The sequence below is a fragment of the Plecotus auritus genome, assembly GCF_963455305.1.
Source record: "Plecotus auritus genome assembly, chromosome: 12".
Taxonomy (NCBI): Eukaryota; Metazoa; Chordata; class Mammalia; order Chiroptera; family Vespertilionidae; genus Plecotus; species Plecotus auritus.
In genome coordinates, this window is record NC_137778.1 from 2,856,042 (window position 1) to 2,869,626 (window position 13,585).

Consider the following 13,585-nt stretch of genomic DNA (forward strand, 5'->3'; position numbering starts at 1 on the left):
CTCGGAGCCTGCTCCGCGGAGCCCCCTGGCAAGCCAAGCCTTGCTTCCAGGAACGCCTGTCCGCAGACCGAGCAGCTTGCAGGCTGTTCAACCTTCTTGATATGATCTCTGCGTGTTGTTGTTGCTGCTGTTGTAGTTTTATATGATCTCTGTTTTGATCGAATTGACTCTGTTCAGCAAACGGTTGGAGTAACTATTATAAAAGTAAGAATTGATTGTGTAAAAGTAGGCCTTGATTACATTTATGAGCAGCCAGATAGGCCTTGGATCCAAATATAATCTTATAGATTAAAAAATGTGTTTAGCCTCCGTCTTCAGAAGGTGGCCGTTCAAAATACCATGTCTTAGTAGACAGTTCTAGTTTAAAACATACATGCAGCCATTCACTTTGGATGTAGGGCTGACGTTTGTTTTTTTTTAAATCTTCACCCAAGGATATGTTTTTATTGATTTTAGAGAGAGGGGGAGAGGGAGAGGGAGAAAGAGAAACATTGATTGATTGCCTCCCACAGGCCTTGACAGGGTGTGGAACCCACAACCTCTTGGTCTAGGGATGACACTCCAAGCACCTGAGCCATGGCCAGGGCAGGACCCAGGGGAGTCCGTTGTTTGGAGTCCCCTCGCTGTTTGCTGTTGTTCTGTTGTTTTGGATGCTGTTTTTTTGCATAAAGCAACCCGAAATGTATCATCTTTTTTGTTTGTTTGGTGTGGGTTTTTTGTTTTGTTTTGTTTTTTTGATTCATCATCTCTGGCTCATTTATTGCAAAGGATCTTTATCTTTGTTCTCCATGCACATTTTAGCATTAATACAATAAAATCAAACATTTGCATCTCAAATCAAGGTTCCAAAAATTGGAAGAATTTAAACAGAATTTGTTATGATGAAAACTCCATGTTTCATGGTAGATGTTTTCCTAAAATAAAATGTTTTGTGGTTTTTTTTGTTTTTGTTTTTGTGGTTAATTCTCACCAGAGGATATTTTTTCTGTTGATTTTTAGAGACTAGAAGGGAGGTGGGTAGAGGTAGAGAGAAAAACATTGACGTGAGAGGGACACATCGACTGGCTGCCTCCTGCACGTGGCCTGACCAGGAATCAAATCCGAGACCCTCAGGTCCAAGGGTCGACGCTCTAACCACTGAGAACATTGGCCAGGGCAAAATGTATTTTTAAAAAGCAAAATCTACCACCTCTGATTTCCAGTTTTGGCTTCTTTTATGTGGAGTAAGAACTGAAACACTAAGAGAGCTGAATCTCCCTAAATTTGTTTTACTTTTGCAGCCTCTCTTACTTCACCCACATATGTCAAAGCAATTATTGCTAGCAAGTTGCTTTAATCGAGTCATTCAAGTTAGTTTCCACAGGAGCCATTCTCTGCATTCACAGCCCACTAATTTACATACTATAACGTACATAATATAATTAACAAGCTGCAGTTCGCGGAGAGCGCAGGGCAGGGCCGGCAGTGCGCTTGGTGGTGGGGACAGGGCCACCTGAAGACTTGGTAAGTGCAGGGTGGATAAAGGACTTCTGAGGAGTATGGACCCCATTTTCCAGATGAGACTCAGAAAGCTAATAGACTTTTTGGGCCCATTTTTAATAAGTGACTCATATAGGCCATGTCAAGGCCAGAGAAAACTTATGAGGGACGTGATGCTTGGGCAGAGTCGAGAAGGTAATAGGAGAAAATCAGGCAAATAAGAGGAAGCCCATCCCAAGCAGACAGAACAAAGGCAGTAACGTCCAAAAAGGTGAAGGATGCAGAATTTGATGGCTAACCCGCCTGTCTCAACTGGGTGTGTGTGTGTGTGTGTGTGTGTGTGTGTGTGTGTGTGTGTGTGTCTCGGGGGGTTGGGGGTACGGAACTGGAATGGTTTCCTCTGTTAAAATCATTCACATTTCCTTAATGGCTACAGGAGCCACTAGACAACTTTCGTGGGAGGAGAAATGCGATTTGACTTCTTTTTTAGAAAGCTTGTCGCCAGGAAGGCGAGATGAGGGACCCGAGTGTAGGGCCTGTTAGAGCCACTGCAGGGAAAGCCAGGGGACAGTGATGAGGACCCAAGGGAGTGACTGGTGACGTCCGCTGCTGTATCCTGTCCCCACAGGATGCCCTGCCTTCGTCAGTGTGTGGGAAAGGATGGGGGACAATGTCATGCAGGGCCTGCATCCCAACTACTGGCTTAAAATAAAATGGTTTCTTGCCCGGTCTGCGTGGCTCAATGATTGAGCATCAACCTATAAACCAGGCGATCACGGTTCAATTCCCAGTCAGGGCTCATGCCCAGGGTTATGGGCTCGATCCCCAATGTGGGGCATGCAGGAGGCAGCTGATCAATGATTCTCTTTCATCATTGGTGTTTCTCTTTCTTTCCTCTCTGAAATCAATAAAAATGTATTTTAAAAGATAAAACATAACGGCTTCTGGTCATATCTGTTCCCGCCCATCTTTCTACATTTTGGGCTTATGAGTGGGTTCCACGCATGAAAGGAGTGTGGTAAGGGGCAGCTCGGTATACTTAACCACCCTGTGTAGGTTAAGTATACCTTTGTAGGCTAGCCTAGAACCCCATAAAACAGTCTGTGTCATTTGTATAATTTAAAGAAAAAGAACAGGCTCTAAAAGTTGAAAATAAAATCACACAAATGAGTGTAAACATATATTCATCCACTTGGTGGCGTCGACTCCGAAAAGAAACTATCTGGTTTCTGAGCTAACTGGAAATGGGGCTGACTGGACTGAACAGAGCGGGATCTGAGAGAACACCCACCCACCACACAGTCCACGAGTCCTGCTGTTGGTAGTGATGTTGGGATTCATACCCTGAGACTATGAAGTGGACATTTGGGATTATGCTAATAAGTAATTATGCAATATTCTAATTCTATCATTCCTGGGACTGAAAACTAGAATTCTTAGCATCAGACAAGAGGTACAGATCAAACAAATTAACTAAAAACTCAGCAGCTCTGAACTCAAGGGGGAGTAGAGCCTCAGTATTAATTTGTGATGCAGCTTATCTTGATGAAACATGTTACCTTGGTCCACAGAGGCCTGGCCACCTGGCACCCAGCTCCATAAGCTTCCTTGGTGCTGAGCTGCAGGCCTCCGTGGAGAAAGTGCTGCCTTAGGGCAGGCAGGATGCCCTGGGCGTCGCATGCCACTCAGCAAAGATCCACCAGTGACGGCGAGGGTCTCCTCAAGCGGACCCAGGAGCCATTACAGAGCCTCTCATGGCTGGAAAAGGGACAATCTGAGCAGCCACAGGAAAATTCAGTGGGTTGAAGTGCTGCTCAGCCAGAAGCCGGGGTTACGGCTGGCGAGCACAGTGGCAGTGGTGGGAGTCTCTCCCACCTCCGCAGCAGCGCTAAGGATGTCTGACTGACGGCTTAGGCCCATGAGGAGTGGGCCTAAGCCATTAGTCGGACATCCCCTGAGGGGTCCCAGACTGCAAGTGCACCCAGGCCAGGCTGAGGGACACCCCCGAGTGCACAAATTTTGTGCACCGGGCCTCTAGTGAGTTAATAACGAAAGTCGAATAGTGGGTATCTGGGTGTTCTTTATACTTCAATTTTAAAAACTTTTGTGATTTTTTTTCCATTCTAAAAGTTTAAAACTCAAAGGAAACAATAAATGAAAACAAAAGACTGTAACTTAAGCAGACTTAATCCAAAAAAGAAGAAAGTATGTGGTACTCGTACTTGTGTTGAGGACAGCAGTGAAATACACAAAAGTGTTCCGTACACAGAAAGCCCTACTACGTATGAGTTTGATTTGGGGCAAGGGGGTCCTGGGTGCGTGACCTGCTGAGGATGACGGGCCACACTGGTCTGTCACGGCTGAGCACTCACATGCGCTTTCCGCCTTCCAGCTGCCTTCGCTCTGGGTGCTGCCTGGTGAGGACTCAGCCTGCCCGCACTGGGCAGACCTCCGCCACTCCTGCATAGTATGAGTGCGCCCGGGAGCTACCGCAGGGATGGGTAGCGCTTGATTTGTTAACTGGAAGGGGACATGCTATCCTTACACAGGCCGAGCAGCCAAATCATGTTCAAGAGAACGGGCGTCTCAGGCTGGGCATGTTAGCGCCAAAACTCAGTGATGGTCTGCTTGGGTATCGGTCAAATGACTCCTCTTCGCATTTTTTCAGGGCAAGTAATTAAGAAAACTGACTGGGAGGCTGCTGTAGGCCCTACTGCCTCCCACGTGGACCCTGCCGTGGCGAGGCAGCTTTATTTCCTGTGTGACATTCTTGCCAGGGCCCCTTCGTGGGAGCCCAGCAGGCTGTGCGGGTGGGGCACCGCTAGGGCGCCGCACAGCTACCCCGGGCTCCCTGCTTCCCTCCCTCTTCGGCTTTCTGCTTCCTATGATGGGGCAACTGTGTGTGTGGAGCAAACGGGCAGACATATGAGCCGGGGCAGCGAACACTGCGCGTTAGCCCCGCTGGCAGTGCTTACCTTCACGTCCACATCACCGAGACAGGTACCTAGACACGTGGCGAAACGAGACAGACCTCCCTTGTAGGTGAGACAGCGAAAATTTTGGCCCTTTATTGATCACAGGTCGTAGATTTGGCTTAAAAACCCACACGATTAAGAGTCATAACTAACTACCGGGAAACTAGACTTTCCTTTCTGACCGCTAAAGGCTCCGCAGCGGCTTCCTCGGCACACAGCCGTCTCGCATCGGTCCCACGGAAATGTTCGTGTAAACAAAACAAGGAGACACTTTCTCATCACAGACGCCCCTCCACTTATCTAGTGGACACGCTGCCGTCTGGTTCGCTGGGTGCCGTTCGCATTCTATCACATCCACAAAGTCTAGAAACAAAGCGAGAAAGTGGCCCGAGTGCCAAGGCTGCCGGTGGCTCTTGCTACAAAATAGCTACTCCTCTAATTTGAAGACCTTAAAAAGTGGCAGGAATTACAGGTTCTTCTTGATTTCAGGAGAACTTCCCAGAAGGAGGTGGAGGGCCAAGAAACCCGCCTGCCTGCTTGGTGGCAGCTCGTGAAGGGGCAAGGCCGAGAATCTTCTGGATGTTCTGAGGAAGAAGGAATGAAAGCGGGTTTTAATATGAGCTACAGAAGTGCCTTCCACAGCCCCCACAGGAAGGGACGCCCCAGCTGAGAGTGCCCTCATGACCGCCAACAGGATGGTCGCTCTGTTGTTGTGAAACCTGCAATGCGATGGGGATCACAAAGCCTCTGGCCTGGCCGGACTTCAGCCCACTAACCAAAGAGGCTGCTCTGTCAAGTTCAGAATCACAAAAAGAGGTGATCTTCTGTTTTATTTTTTTACTAGAGGCCGCCGGTACATGAAATTTGTGCACTCAGGCTGGGAGGGTGGTGTGTGTGTCACTCAGCCCAACCTGCGCCCTCTCGCATTCTGGGAGCCCTCGGGGGATGTCCGACTGATGGCTTGAATATAGTTGTCCCTAGCCCTGCCGTAGAGGTGGGAGAGGCTCCCGCCACCGCCACTGTGCTCATCAGCCATGAGCCCAGCTTCTGGCTGAGCAGCACTCCTCCTGTGGGAGCACACTGACCACCAGGGGGCAGCTCCCGTGTTAAGCGTCTGCCCCCTGGTGGTCAGTGCGTGTCATAGCGACCAGTCGTTCCTCCATTTGGTCAATTTGCATTTTACTATATTAAGATTTTTGTTTTTGTTTTTTTCATCCCCACCCGAGGATACTTTTCCATTGATTTTTAGAGAGAGTAGAAGAGAGAGGGAAAGACAGAGAGAAATATCGATGTGAGAGAAACACGTCGATTGGTTGCCTGACCAGGGCCCGGGCTGGGGAGGAGCCTGCAACTGAGGTACATGCCCTTGACCAGAATCGAACCCGAGACCCTTCAGTCCACAGGCCAACACTCTATCCACTGAGCCAAACCAGCCAGAGCTGACCTTCCGTTTTAACACAGTGTGTTTTAACACTCTAGCTACTTCTTGAAGAGGCCTTTCCCTTGATGCGGGTGTGCTGCTTGGACTTAGTCACTGCTGCGCCATCTAAGCAGAAACTGAAATATTCCGATTCCATTTCTCCAAAAGAACGAGAGAACTTAGAATCCGGCCAAGGAACCTGAGTGCAGAACCCTCCTGGGTTTTGAGCACGGCCTCTCAGCTTTCTCAGATCCTCACTTACACCTGATTCCATAGTTTTTAAAGAAACTCGTACTTATTAAACTAGTTCTCATAAAAACGACTGTTTTATTCTCAGATTTCATCAGTTAATATAACATTAAATTAAAGTACATGAATCCAACAAGTAAGCCAGCATAAACAGTTTGGGGACAGACACAATCATGGAAGACAATGACTCAACTGTGGGAAAGACGGGTAGGCGGGCAGACTCCCGAGTGATCCTGGGGCACAGCATGACGGGACTAATGGGGATTCTTCAGGAGGGAAGGGAGGGGCTTCGACACGGAAAGTCAGTGAGCGTCAGGTCCTACAGTTCTAGAAGAGGGTGCTACAACCCTGCGCATCCGCACTCATCACTGGACAGTCCCTGAGGGCCAGCTGTGCATGGGGCACTGCAAGAATCCCAGAGCCAGCCGCCCTGACCTTTCACCTCTAAGAATGCTGACCGATGTGTATATATTTGAGATAACCCCTGTCAGATTACAACAGAATGTAACAGAATATGAAGGTAACCTTAAGAATTCATTGAATTATACTGACTGTAAATACTTCATTAATTGATTTATTCACAATACTATAGCTCATGCTTTACATTAAAAAGAAATCTGGAAACAAGAAAACAGATCCTTTGTAGATCGGGCTACTCCTCCTTAGTAAATCTGGAAAATGTTTGTACTATTTTCATAATAAAAACAGCTCCACATGTCCACCTCTATAAAACCCATTGGCAAAGCAAAGAGAAGACCCAAAATACAATGTCATTAATTTCCAATTGCTTTTAATCAGTAAATATTTACCCACCACCTACAATGTATCCAGGGTTAAGCAAGGCATTATGGGAAGTTACTTTAAGATAAAATTTGAAATAATAAGACATTACCAGATTAGCTGCTAATAAACACGCTTGTCTAGTCAACAAACACGATAATGCAGTCTAGACAAAACAGCCACACGTCCCTGCTTGGTTATTCTGTAGAGACCGGGGTCAATTGAGTGAGTCGTTATCACTTAGAGATAAAGGCCAGGAAAGCCTCTGATGCCCTTTACCTTACGAGTTGACTGTGATCTACAGAAGACAACAGAGGCTGTTCTGTGGAAAGGGGCAGCAGGAGGGAGGGAAAGAAGGCAAGTGAAAGGAGAGCCACAGAAGGCATCCTTTTTGAAGGGCAGACTGTTGACAGTCTCATTTACGAAGTGGAAACATAACCGGCTGTGGAACGTGTGCGCTGCTCCAGACGGGAAAGCCTAACAGGACCCACAGAGCCACACGGATGTCAGAGCCCAGGCATGTCAGCAGCCAGGCCTGCGGTGACGGAACCCCAGGCAGCCCTGTGCTTGGTTCTCCTTGGGACTCTTGCTAGAGCCCCACTGGGGACACTAAAGTAAGTTTATCAATGCTCCATTACTCAAGTTTTTGTGTTTTAATACAAATTGCTCTGCAACAAAACCAAACACAATTTGCTCTGCATTTCCTTTAGGGAAATTCTAAAGAGTCTATTTAAATTCCTAGACTGGACTCTCTCAAGTGAGCCAGGTCTCGGGATGGTTTCTCCTGGATGAAGTCCCCCTGTTCCCTCCCTGTCAGTGAAGCCTCTTCCTGTGAAACATGTGGAGGAGCTCACCTAGAGCCTGCAGATGCAAGAGGCCAAGGTGCAGGGCCAACGTCATGCTCTCTCCAACGTGGAAGCAACAGCTTACGTTTCCGTGCACTTTCAAGTTTACAAATAGTCCTAAGGACAGATGTGAGTCCTCAGGCGTCCTCACCTTCGAGATAGAAAGTGGAGGCAGAGAGAAGCCACCAGTCAGGAGAGAGCTGACCGACCATCCAAGCCCAGTGACGGCACTTCCCTCCAGCAGGTCTTGATCTCAGCAATAAAAACCCTGCAACAGCCTGGCCTGTTTGTTGTTGTTGTTATTGTTGTTACTCTCCACCCGAGGACATTTTCCCATTGATCTTTTTTTTTTTTAGAGATAGTGGAAGAGAGAAGGAAAGACAGAGAGAAACACTGATGTGACAGAAACACATCGATTAGTTGCCTCCTGCACAAGCCCTGACTGGGGAGGAACCTGCAACCAAGGAACATGCCCTTGACTGGAATCAAGCCCGGGACCCTTTGGTCCTCAGGCCAATGCTCTATCCACTGAGCCAAACTGGCTAGGGCCGGGCCTATTTTTTTTTTAAATCACAATTTTGAAGACTGTGTATGAGCACACCACTGTGAACCTAAAATTGCTCTAAACACAAGGTCTATAAAAAACACATATGAAGACTGTAAGAATATACAGAAAATAACAGTTGCATTAATAACAATTGTCTGCCTGTAGGGAGTGGTTTTGGGGTTAAGCCTCGGACTGACCTGCTGGCAAAGTCGCAAACAAGTCCCAGCTTGGAGGGCACAGCCCTCTAAGCATAATTAAGCTTGATCTTGTGACTGCTCCCTAGATCTTTCCTGGGTAGCTAATGGGCTGTTGGAGATGCAGCAAGTGCTGCTAAAACAAGTGAAACTTACAAGAACATTGTAAATTACCTTGTTTACCTCTGACTATAAAATAAAGCATCAGCGTGCAGTCTGGATCTGGTCTGAGGTCTCAGTCACTCACAGAAGATCCACCTAGACCCAGCTTATTCTCTTTGTCTGTCTTTTCTTCATCCTTTGTCAGCCCTCCCTCAGGCTCGCCGAACCCTTGGCTGTGCTGGTGAGGCACAAGTGGCGCCCAACGCAGAGCTGAGTTTGGCCCAAGTGGTACTCAATGCGGACCTGAGTGTGAGGGAACTGCAATTGTCAGGTGAAAGAAGGCCCCAAGACGTGTGCGCGCAGTAAGTAAGGGAGGGGTGGAGTACTAGCTAGGTGTAAAACATGGGAGATTCAGGATTGCAGGGAAAGAATGCATGCGTATCCATGCTAAAGGCTATGCTCCAAGCAAGGGACTATTCTGTGAGGTATGAACAGCTTTTCGATTTTTTGGATTTTGTGAGTAAAACCTGCCCATGGTTTTCTGAGGAAGAAAAGGTAAATATAGAGGCATGGGAGAAGGTAGGAAAACAACTTTGCGATCATTATATAGCTGAAGGTCCAGAGGACCTCTACTTTCAGTCTGTGGTCCCTGATTAGGGACTGCCTAGAGCCCACTCCAGAAAGGGAGTGGAGAAATGTGGCAGGGGAATCAAGACAGATGGGGGAAGGTTGCCAAAGGCTTCTGACTCCACCATCGGCACCTCCGCTGCCCCCTCCAGTCCCTGGGGCTACAGCTCCTATGGGAGAGAACCCTCAGGACAATTCGCTTTCTCCCAAATATGAGCAAGGATTGGAGGAAGCAAGGGAACAGCGCTGGTGGGTTTGGGATGATGGGGGTGGAGATATGCTAAAGTATTGCCTCAGGGCATGGCCAAGAGTCCTACCTTATGTCAGGATTTTTTGGCTGCAGCCATACATCCTATAAGGAAAAAATATCCCGAGGCTTATAATTATTCATTATATGGATGACATTTTCTTAGCTCATAAAAATGAAATGCATCTAAATAATATCTATATAGATTTGCAGGACTCCCTGCATTGTGATGGATTATGCATAGCACCTGAAAAAGTTCAAAGGACATTTCCTTTTTCTTATCTTGGCAGTATTATTGAAGGAAAAACAATAAAACCTCAGAAAATTCAAATTTGGACTGACTACTTACATTAAATGACTTCCAAAAATTATTAGGAGATATTAACTGGGCTCGACCTGCTTTAAAATTAACCACTGCTAACTTAGGCCCTTTATTTCATATACTAAGGGGAGATTCATCTCCATCATCCCCACGCTGCTTGACAGAGGAAGCCAAGACAGCCTTACGTAAAGTTGAGGATGCCTTAAGTTCAGCACAACTTACTAGAATTGATTACTCCCTTCCCTTACAGGTTTTAATTTTCCCTACGACACATACACCCACTGGGGTCATTTGGCAAGCTCCTGGAGTTGTTGAATGGCTATATTTGGCTCATTCTCCAACTAAGGTATTACTCCTTTCCATGATACAGTTTCCCAGCTAATAGCTCGAGCCCACCTTCGAACAGGCCAATTAGTGGGCCAAGACCCTGACCTTATTATAGTACCATTTACAACTATACAGCAAGACTGGCTCTGGCAACGATCAACGAATTGGCAAGTTGCACTTGCTAATTTCTCTGGACAGGTTGGTAACCATTATCCAGTAAATAAGGTTTTACAATTTCTCTCAGTTACTACCTTTACCTTCCCAAAGATAGTGAAGTCACAACCTATACCTTAGGCATTAACCATTTTTACAGATGGATCCAGTTCTGGAAAAGCTGGATACTACTGCAGCAGAGGTGCAAAGGTCTTACAAGCTTTTATCTATGCCTTGACAGATTTTGCTACAGAGCCCATTAACCTATATAGTGATAGTGCCTATGTGGTAAGTATGGCAAACGGGTGTAATTCCTTGCCCTGTACAATCATTGGGGGTTAATCCCAGGGATCTTAAACCTAATCAAATTTGGCAAATGGATGTCACCCACATACCGGAACTTGGTAAGCATAGATGGGTACATGTTAATATAGATACCTGCTCCCGCTTTATCTTTGCGACTCCCCAAATGGGAGAGAGTGCCAAGCATGTAATTATTCATTGCCTAGCTGCCTTTGCGGTACTAGGTCCTCCCTTAGAGCTAAAGATAGACAATGGACCCACATACACTAGTTCTGCTTTTCAATATTTTTGTCAGCAATATCAAATTTGTCATAAAACTGGTATCCCTTACAACCCTCAAGATCAAGCAATAGTGGAAAGAGCAAATCGTACTCTTAAAATGCAATTACTAAAATAGAAAGGGGGAGATGGATGTTATGTGTCACCTCAAAACAAACTCAGTCATGTTCTTTATATTTTAAATTTTTTGAATTGCGATGCAGAGGGTCATACAACAGCCAAAAGGCATCGAGCCTCCTGTACAATAGCTTCCGCGGGGTTAGCCCGATGGAAGGATGCACAAACTGGACAATGGTTTGGACCAGATCCAGTAATGATGTGGGGAAGAGGTTGTGTTTGTATCTTTCCAGAAGGAGCAGCACAGCCAATTTGGGTGCCAGAGCGTTACGTACGTCACCGCAATGGACCCAGAGAAGCTCCTTGTCTCATTGTTCAAAAGACTGAGAGTTGCCCCAATGACAGCAAAGCGGAAAAGGAAGATGACAAAGGCTATACAAAAGACCGAGGTGTCAACATGGGGTCAACTGAAGAATTTAACAACTGAGGCCCAGCAGATGGCAGAAAAGCAAGAAGTGGAAGCTACTCCCTCAATCATGTTTCTGGCCATGCTAGCATTGGTTAGCTGCCAGTCTTCTGCAAACTCTTGCGCAGCCAAGTCCGAGGACTCTTGAGTAAATCAGCAAAAGAAACTTTCATTTAGTAGGAAAATGTTACTGTAGTTTGATTTCTCTATTACTGTTGTGTTGCACTGGCATTGTTTTATTAATAGCCATGTCTGGGTTTTGCATTTGCATTGTTTTGTTATTGGGTTTTGCATTGGCATTGTTTTGTTAATATTTTAATGGTCAGAACTTTGTCCTTGATGTTTAAGTTTTACTTCCATTATTAGTAGCTTAAAATTAAAAGAAGGGCGAGATGTAGGGAGCAGTTATAGGGTTAAGCCTCGGACTGACCTGCTGGTAAAGTCGCAAACAAGTCTCAGGTGGAGGGCACAGCCCTCTAAGCATAATTAAGCTTGATCTTGTGACTGCTCCCTAGATCTTTCCTGGGTAGCTAATGGGCTGTGGGAGGTGCAGCAAGTGCTGTTAAAACAAGTGAAACTAACAAGAACATTGTAAATTACCTTGTTTACCTCTGACTACAAGATAAACCATCAGCTTGCCGTCTGGATCTATTCTGTGGCCTCAGCCAGGCACAGAAGATCCACCTAGATCCAGCTTATTCTCTTTGTCTGTCTTTTCTTCATCCTTCACCGGCTCTCCCTCAGGCTCGCCGAACCCTTGGCTGTGCTGGCGCAGCACATCTGCCCTTTTCTTATTCCTTGTCTCCAAGTTTCTGAAGTATCGCTGAACAGGATAATTTAAAACGAAGACGAGTTTTTCTAAGCACTGCACATGATCTTCTTATTTACATCCTCACAACTCCATGAAGAGGCTTTCTATTACCTTGGTGTGCAGATAAGCAAAAGGCACCGCTGTCCGTCAGCACTCCCTGAGCATCACCCCCGGAGCCTCCCTCCCTGAGCATCACCCCTAGATCATCCCTCCCTGAGCATCATGCCATGTGGCAGGGACTTGAGGGCATGTTACCCTCTACATCTTCCAGTACCTCCTCCATTAAACTTGTCCTGACTGGGGACCCACGCCCTCAATGCTCCTCCTGGAGGCCATTTTTCAGGCCTACATAATTAGCAAGATTGAGTTTAGAAAGGTGAATTCTGCTAGAAGATAGGTGTTTTAACGTATTATTATAAAGATGATGTAGAACACTACTAAGCACAGGTTTTAGAGAAATATAAAACAATTCTTTTGAATTTCTGTCCAGTCCTGTGTAACAGGGTCACAACTGAAGAGTGTGTGTCAGAAGGAAAAGCATTTTCCTGTAATCACACCTTGTATTGGCAGGAAACGCAGAAAAATGCCACTGCAGGATCTGCACTCCTTCCTCTTTGCAAAGGCGGGACGAGTGATCAAGAAGAGGAAGTGGCTTGTTGCTCACTGGACATTTTGGGAAGAACCAGGTCACTGGCAATAAACACATTCTGCTAAGTTTTATTCCTTAGTCATTTAGCTAAAATAACTCAGCCATGGAAATGGTCAGTTCACTCTTTGTCTCACTGGCAGCTGGCAATCAGGCTTCTCACAACTGATTACAATTGCTCATCAAGTTCCCATAACACAGAAGGCAGAGGATGCAAAAAAATTTTGGACCGAAAATATATCAGAATTTAAAAATCACTGGATGGAGTTGGGGCTTACTCATATTAGCGATGACAAAGGAGTCAGTAACCCTGACAACAGATTAACACAAATTATCCTAAGAACAGAAATAAAATATTTTTAAAAATTAAATAGAGCCTCAGAGTCCTATTGGACAATACCAAAAAGACTAACATATAACTAGAATCACAGAAGAAGAAATAAAGGGCCAGAAAAAAATATTTGAAGAAATTATGCCTGAAATGTTCTGAGATTTAATGAAAATCTAGGTAGCATAACATTTTTTTTTAAAATCCTACACACATCATAGTCCCATTGCTGAAAACCAAACTCAAAGAGAAAGTCAGAAAGCAGCCAGGCGGAAGTGACCTTATCTACAGACACGTCGGACTTCTCATCAGAATTAATGGAGGCAAAAGATAGTGGAAAGGCATGTTAAGATGCTGAAAGGATTAAAACAAAAACAATAACCCCAGTATATTGTAGCTAGTGACAATATCCTTAAAGAAAGAAGATT

General features: G+C 45.8%; 1 protein-coding gene across 1 annotated transcript in view; it reads right to left on the minus strand.

Moving 5' to 3' along the window:
- Window positions 1–4,533: 4,533 nt before the first annotated feature.
- Window positions 4,534–13,585, minus strand: part of TMCO1 (transmembrane and coiled-coil domains 1) — a 33,015-nt gene continuing 23,963 nt past the window's right edge. The window contains exon 7 of the mRNA XM_080647619.1: window positions 4,534–5,038. Coding sequence (XP_080503745.1) covers window positions 4,940–5,038 — 99 coding nt within the window. The 3' untranslated portion in view covers window positions 4,534–4,939. The remainder of the gene's footprint in view (window positions 5,039–13,585) is intronic.